General features: G+C 47.9%; 1 protein-coding gene across 1 annotated transcript; it reads right to left on the reverse strand.

Annotated features, from left to right (window-relative positions):
- Positions 1 to 945: 945 nt before the first annotated feature.
- SSTR1 (somatostatin receptor 1) lies at positions 946 to 6,135 on the reverse strand. The gene has a single exon (XM_009211443.4). It carries the CDS (start codon positions 4,597 to 4,599, stop codon positions 3,424 to 3,426), a length of 1,176 nt encoding a protein of 391 aa, XP_009209707.1. The 5' UTR covers positions 4,600 to 6,135; the 3' UTR covers positions 946 to 3,423.
- Between the last annotated feature and the right edge of the window lie 1,584 nt (positions 6,136 to 7,719).

Below are 7,719 nucleotides of genomic sequence, written 5' to 3' on the forward strand. Positions count from 1 at the left end.
AATTTTTTTGCTCAGCTAATGTATTGGAAGGAGCTTGGAATTTTGTTCAGATTAGTTGAAACCAAATGACAAAATGTGTTTTCTCTGCACATCTAAGTTACGAGTTTAATTTCCCACCTTGCTCTAGCTTTTAAAAATAATAAAAGAGACTTGCATAGTGAGAGAAAAAAAGAAATGACAAAAGTCCAGTTATCCTTAATCATATTGTGATGATGTATAGAACCATATAAAGCATAGAGTTACAGGGCATTTGAAGGCATTTGAACTCTGTGTCCCCAACTCTGCTTCTGGAATCACTGCTATTACCTGCTTGGAAAATATTCCTTTTTGCTCATTTTGATATGAAAATAAAACTGCTGTTTTTAAAGTCTGTTAAAAACAAACTTTCCTAGTGATTTCTTACATTCTCCAGACATCAATATGGCCATCACTGAACAAGGCAGAAAATATGTCTTCTTATGTCAAAATCTGATTTTTCTATTTCTTTTACCCACTGTCTTCTGGGACATCTTTAGGAGATCGTTTTCTCCTTCCGTTATGTTTCCTCAGGATGTAAATCAGCAATTACTTAGCTCCCAAAACAAACTCTGAGGTTATAAATGAGGGTAGACAGTAATTTTATCTGTGAGAGATTAAGGCATCATCCAGTTAGTTTGGTGACAACGGAGTGCAACTGAGTGCATTACTTCCTGTTCATTCTGGCTCAACTTTTTCTTCTTTCTCTCTGTCCACCTCTCTCTCCCTTTTTGAACTAGCCGACTTTTCTTTTTAAGAAAATAATTCAGGGTATAACCACAAACTTGGTAAAATTCCCAAAAGTAATCTGAAAACTTTCTTCTTAAAATCTAAGTGACACATAAGTCAACTAAGCTAGTGTATGTGTGTGAGTGTGTGTGTGTGTTACCAAGTAATCCACTGAAACAATAAAATTCAAATAGCAAAGGCAACTTGCAACAGCATAATACATCTGTTTATTTAGTTAATATTACAATGATAACAGGTTAAAAGCACTAAATTTGTATCCTCTTAGAAGGATAATAATTAAGATTTTGTTTTATAAATTTCACAATTCTTAACCATTAAAAATGTATTTTCCAAAGGAGTAATAATATACATTTTGTTTAAGGGACAGATTTAAACTTTCTGATTTATGACCCAAAACATATTTGTTTATTAGTTTAAACAAAACATTAGGGATATCTTAACTCTTGGTTACTGCTTTCAGGAAAGCACAAAGTTGTTGAAGCAAATATACACAAAATGTATTTTTCAGTAGTGATTTCAACCATTGTATATCATGTCAATGAGTGAACCTGAGAACCCCAGATTTAGTATCTCCAGATCTTTGTAACACATTCTAGCTTAAACAATCAACCAACAAACATGTATTTAGTGCCTACTATGTACAAGCCAGCATACTAAAGCAATACAGGAAATACAAATAATTAAAATGATTGGCCTCACCCTGCTCAGGCTTCCAATGTAGCTGGTAATATTAAACAGAGACACAAATTATTCCACTTTCAATGTCCTCAAAAAAAGTGATGATGTTAACTGGATCATATGTAAGAATCGCCTCTGCTGGAACCTAGAGGAAGCCCGGGTATCTTCAGCAGTGATTAAAGTCTCTGTCTGAATTCCTCAGCTCCAGGTTTGAGTGCTGCTTGAACTCCTGAAACTGAAAGTGTTCCAGCCAGACTCACACCTGTCACCATTAGTGGCTATACTTAGACTCATGGACTCATGACAATGGAGCAAGATAAACAAGTATATATATGTCCACATCGTATATATATATATATGTAAATATATATACACTCAAATCATATATAAGGTGATGTTTCCCCATATATGTCTCCTGGAAAGCCAGGAGTTCAGGACTTTCCACTGTGCATGGAGAGGAGGATAACCCACATTATCATTTATTTATTATCCTAATAAGACAAACAAGAGACTATAGTAAGAAAAGTATGAAAAATCTCCAAACTTCATTCAACACAATCAAAAATAGAAAAGCTAGAGGAAAGGATAAGACAAGAGGGCCCAGCATTGAGGAGAGGCGTTGAGATGACCAGGGAGTGGGGCGAGAGCTTGCCCCCACTTCCACTTCCATGCCCACCCCCCGGGGTCTCAAAGACAAGACCTGGGGCTAGGCAAGCAGAGAAAAGGAAAGCAGAGACATCATTTTCCAACACCACAAATAAATTAATAAATACATAAGTTAAACAGGAAAATAACTTTTAGGCACCGCTTGAAAGGCAGCAACCCTCTAGAGACCAGGCAGGCCCCACTCTGGAGCCGGCAGGTTGCGGCGACATTGCCAACACTGGCGGACTCTGAAGACGTCGCCCTGGGTCCCCTGCCCCTGGCGCCCGGTCTTTTGAGATACACTGGAGCAGGAAACCCTATCTCTTGTTACTTTTAGGTCGGTTCCTCCTGAAGCTTGGGTAAGGGAGAAAGCCAAGGCGAGCTGTAGACCTGTAACCGAACCCCGAACCCCGAGGAAGGTGCGCCCTGCACTACCCTGCCCTGCTTAACGCAAACGCGCGGCCCGGGGGCGCCCAACGCTTGGTCTTTGAAAACGCCCGGTCTTTGAAAACGCCCAGCAGGAAGGTGATTCCTATTACGCGCCCCCCACTCTGACCTCGCAATCTTGTAAAAACTCCTCATTCGACCCTTCTTTTTGCTCCAAAAGAGGGCTCGGATGGGGACTCCAGAAAGCCTGGAGTTCGAGGCGCGGGACCTATTTTACTAAGCACCCGGCTCCACTCTGGGTGGAGTGAGAATGGTGGTGGCGGGCGGGGGAGGGGGAGGCAGGGAAAGATGCACCTTCACCCAAGAGTAGGAGAAAAGACTAGCTGCTTAGATCTTTCTCAAGTCTGACTTTCCTTAAGGTAGGGCTGCGCAAAGGGAGAGCGGTCATTCCCGAGACCCCAGTAGGGGCACCAGGCAGAACCCAGACAGCGGCCCCGCGCGGCTAGAGACTAACTCCGAGGGAAACCAGTGGCAGTATCCGTGGGTCAGCTTAAACAAACAGAAATAACAACTGGAGGGGCTGAGGATCAGACTGAGTTGTTAATGAGTTCGTGATCTGCCCTGGCGGGACGGTGCAGAAGAAAGGATCGAAGTTGCAGGGTAGGGAAAATAGAAGGGTCAGAGGAGTAAACGCAGTGGAGGAAGGAACAGAAAGTAGGAGACCCAGAAAAAGGTAGCCCAAAAGCCTTCCCAGTTTCTACGCAAAGCTCTCACTTCTACCATTGTCGCGCGCCTTTCCTGGGTCCCTCCGTCAGAGGCTCGCAGTGTCCTAGCCCCAAGTTATCCCGACCGCACCCTGGCGCACTGGATACCGTCCCTTTCGCACCCGGCCTTCCCTTCTCCTCATTCTCCCCCTCTTTTGGAGCAGGGCCCCTGCGTGGCCAGGGCTCAGAGCGTCGTGATCCGGGACGTGCAGGTGCCATTACGGAAGACGCCGCCGGACTCCAGGTTCTCAGGTTGGAAATCTTCCACACTGTAGGCACGGCTCTTGAGTGCGGTGGCGTAATAGTCAACTGGCTCCTCCGCGGCGTTGTCCATCCAGCTGAGGCACAGGATGCGTTGGAAAGAGCGCTTGAAGTTGTCTGAGAGAAAGCCATAGAGGATGGGGTTGGCGCAGCTGTTGGCATAGCCGAGGATGACCGACAGCTGGCTCACCGTGGCGTCGTCCTGCTCAGCAAACACGTTGACCAGCTGCACCACGTAGAAAGGCATCCAGCAGATGACAAACACCATCACCACCATCATCACCATTAAGGTGATCTTGCGCTCCGAGCGCTTGCGCTGCTGCCAGCCGGCCTTGAGGGCCACCATGCGCATCTTGGCAATGATGAGCACGTAGCACAGGCAGATAGCCCCGACGGGCAGCAAGAAGCCCATGAGAAATGTGTACAACACGAAGCCCACCAGCCAGCGTTGAGCGGGCTCTGGCATGAGCATGTTGCAGGCCACTGTGCCGTCGCTGTTGGCCGCGGTGCGAGAGAAGACCACGATGGGCAGGATGACTAGCAGCGATAGCACCCACACCCCCAGGTTTACTACCTTGGCCACGGTGGGCCGGCGGTAGCGGGCCGCCTTGATCGGATGCACCACGGCCACGTAGCGGTCCACGCTAAGCACAGTCAGACAGTAGATGCTGGTGAACATGTTGACCGCGTCCACGCTGAGCACGAGGCGGCAGAGCAGCGCACCGAAGGGCCAGTGGCGCAACAACGTGGAGGTGACCAGGAAGGGCACGCTGAGCATGAGCAGCTCATCAGCAATGGCCAGATTTAGGATATAGATGTTGGTGGCCGTCTTCATCTTGGCATAGCGCAGGATCACGTAGATGACCATAGAGTTCCCACACAGCCCCACCAGGCACACCACGGAGTAGATGAAAGAGATGAGGATGGCGCTGCCCTGGCCCTCGCTCAAGGTCCCGTTCTGGGACGCGTTTCTCCCCGGCTCCTCCATGCCGTCCGCAGCGCCGGCCCCGGGGCCCCTGCTGCCGCCGCCTTCGCCGCAGCTGCCCGGGCTGGGGCTAGGAGAGGAGGAAGGAGAGGAGGCGGTGCCATTGGGGAACATCCCAGCTGAGGGGGCCCAGTGGGGCTGCCAGGGCTGGGGCTCTCTCCTAGCGCACCTGCCGCCTGCGCCCTGTCTCCGCACCGTACCGCTTGCCTGCAGCCCACAGCCGCCTAGCGCCTCCGGGTAGAGCGCAACCGCTGCGGGGAGCGCGGCTCCTACCGGCGCCGGCGGGGCGCACAGCCCAGCAGTTGCCTGGGCGCTGCCGTTTGCAGCTCCGGGGTGCTCGGGCACACGCGACCGTGGAGAGGGGAGGCCAGGATGCGGGAGCCCGGAGCGGCACAGCCATTAACTGGCGCGGCTCTGGGCTGGTGAATGATTAATAGGCACCACCAGCGCGTCAGCAGCTACGAAAAAAGTGAGTGGGGGTGGAGAAAGAGAGGGAGGAGAGCACATAGGTGGCTTGTCCCCCCTCCCCCCATTCTTTTTCCTTCCCAGTCCTGCACTCTGCTCAACTTCAGTGGCTGCTTCCGGGGTTCCCTCGCAGCACCATCTCTCTCTCAGATGAACCAAGAGAGTTCCTCGGTTTTACTGGAGAGCGGGTGGGAACCAAAGGTATAGATTCTGTCCCATCCCACTCCTCTCCTACCCAAAGCAAAGACTCAAACGGACCCATGAACATGGATGTCTGGAGTTCATCTCAGTTTCCCTCTATTGCTGCCCTTTTCTCTGGAGACCCCAGCTCCTCTCCCGTCCTGCAGTCCAGAACCCTACTCTCCCTCTTCCCACCCTCGCTTGCCTTGCAGACCCGCCGGGGAAGCTCTGGGCCCTCCTTACCCAGAGCGCTCAACCTCCAGACTGAGGATTAGATGGCCGGTGTAAAGTGCATGAGCGGTCTGGTAGCAGGTTGACGTTCTTCGCGCAGTCCAACTCCCTTCTTTGCGCCTGGCCCCAGCACAGGTGCCCACGCAATTACTCTTAGAGTCGCGGAAACTGACCCGAAGCTGCGAGCCTTATGAGAAGAAAGGGCGACCACCGTGCGTTAGGGGCTTCTGCGCTATAACACAGCAGGCAGCTTAGGCTGTTGGAAGTGTTCAGAGACCTGAGTGAACCATTTGCAAATCTCTTAATAAAGCTCGTAGCGTTCAGATCCCCCCGTGTCTACCACAGGAATATCGACTGCAGAAACGAGGACGCGCGGCTGGGAGCTCTGGAGGAGCTTGAGACTCCCTACAGAACGTGCCAGGCGCGGTATTAGGAATCCACCTAGGTGTTCACTCGGGAAAGATAAGGCTGCGCCGCTTGGAAGGGCTCCACCCGCGTCCCTGCTGTACTTTGTACCCTGGAGAGTTGGCGGGTTCTGGGAGACGAGAGTTTAAAGGCTTGGGCGGGCGGGGACGCCAGCTCTTCTAAATCCAGGTGAGGAGCTGCCGCCATGCGATGACCAGACCTGTCACCAACCACAGGAATGGCAGGGCGACATTCGAATTTTTCCGGGAAGTGCTAGGATGACAGCTCTTTCTGAGGCTTGATGTGTGACCTGGATGTGAGTCACGTGCCCAAACCATTAGGAGACATCCCTGTAGGCAAGCCTGAGGCTCGCTGACTTCATTTAAGAATCAAAACGGTTTCCCTGTAAGAAAGAATGGATGTTCAATTATCAGGATTTTAAACGAACCCTGGGACTTCCCACCATTCTTACCCTAGGGTCTCTTTGGCTTTCCAACTGTTCCTGTGGAAGGAAGAATCACACTCTATGCAACTCCCCTGTTCCTCTTCATAAACGTTGCTTTGCTCGGTAAGATCCCTGCAAGTCTTTATCTGAAACTTGTCTGTTCACAGGAAGAGTGACCCGCAGCAGCTTATTGCTCTGCCTCCTTCCAGGTTTGCTGTCTCCAGTTTTTCCTTAGTTTCTCCTTCTCTTCAACCAGGCTGTGCCCACTGTACTGAGTCTCAGTTTTCCTCCTCTCAGTAGACTTTACTCCGAGGAGAGGCTAAACTCCTCATGGAGGCTATCTGTACCAGTCCTGAATGAAGAAATGGATGCAGAAATTAAAAACAAAAAAGTATAATTCCTAATGCCCTGTTGCTTTATACAGGTAATCACTTACGTATACTGTATGTGTTTTAGTTCTCAAAACTAAATGTCTTGAAAAGGAAAGAATAACTTCTGTAGTGTGTTGATGATAGCAATCAAAGATTAAAATAAATGATGGCAGACTTTCATAGGAATGTGTGCAATTATTAATGAAGAATGTGCTAGGGTGGAATTTGAGGTTTCATAAGACTCAAACTGTTTTAACCCATTGTTTTACCTGAACAAATTGCATTCTTTAAAGTGGAATGTACAATTGGTGTTTAGCTATATTTATTTTTCCTTTACAAATACAGCACATATGGAGAGAAAATAAATGTTCGTTAAGTTTAAAAAAAGGGAGTGGGTATTGTCCCAGAATCCCAGAAGAGCATTTTACTAGCCAAGCCTCATATAATGGTTTAGATGCCTCTGCCAATCACTGGCTAAAGACACCTGACTATCTGTACCTCTGGGAGCTTGAATTTCAACAGGCATTATTTAGATGCCTTGGCTTTGGTCATGGTTGCTCTTTGAGGAGTGGGTGATGGGAGTCAGTGAAAAACAGCTCTGTTGTTCAGAATTTCATTAGGTTCACTTTCAGCTCATCTTAGGGAAAACGTCTCTCAATTTTGTGGCCTCATATACAAAAGAAGAAAATTTAAGACCTGACGTGAGAATGCTTTTTTTTTTTTTCTTTTTTTTTGAGATGCCACTTTTCACCCACCAGGATGGCTATAAGAAAAAATATTTTAAAACAAAAAATAAATGTTAGACAGAATGTGGAGAAATTAGAACACTCATATGTTGCTGGTGGGAATAAAAAATGATGCAGCAACTTTAGAAAAAACTTTTGGTGATTGCTCAAAAAGTTTAAACTAGAATGACCATATAAGCCAGCAATTCCACTTCTATTTACTCCTCAAAATTGAAAACAGGTGTTTAAACAAAAACTTCTGTATTAACATTCATAGCGGCACTATTCATAATAGCCAAAAATTAGAAACAACCCAAATACCCATCAATTGCTGAATGAATAAATTGTGGTATATCCATACAATGGAATAGTATTCAACCATAAAAAGAAATGAAGTACTAATATATGCTTC

Source organism: Papio anubis, chromosome 7 (assembly GCF_008728515.1).
Source record: "Papio anubis isolate 15944 chromosome 7, Panubis1.0, whole genome shotgun sequence".
NCBI classification, from domain to species: Eukaryota; Metazoa; Chordata; class Mammalia; order Primates; family Cercopithecidae; genus Papio; species Papio anubis.

Bases quoted from the DNA above. Each gene is read 5' to 3' on its own strand.
- SSTR1 (XM_009211443.4), bottom strand. From the start codon at position 4,599: ATGTTCCCCAATGGCACCGCCTCCTCTCCTTCCTCCTCTCCTAGCCCC.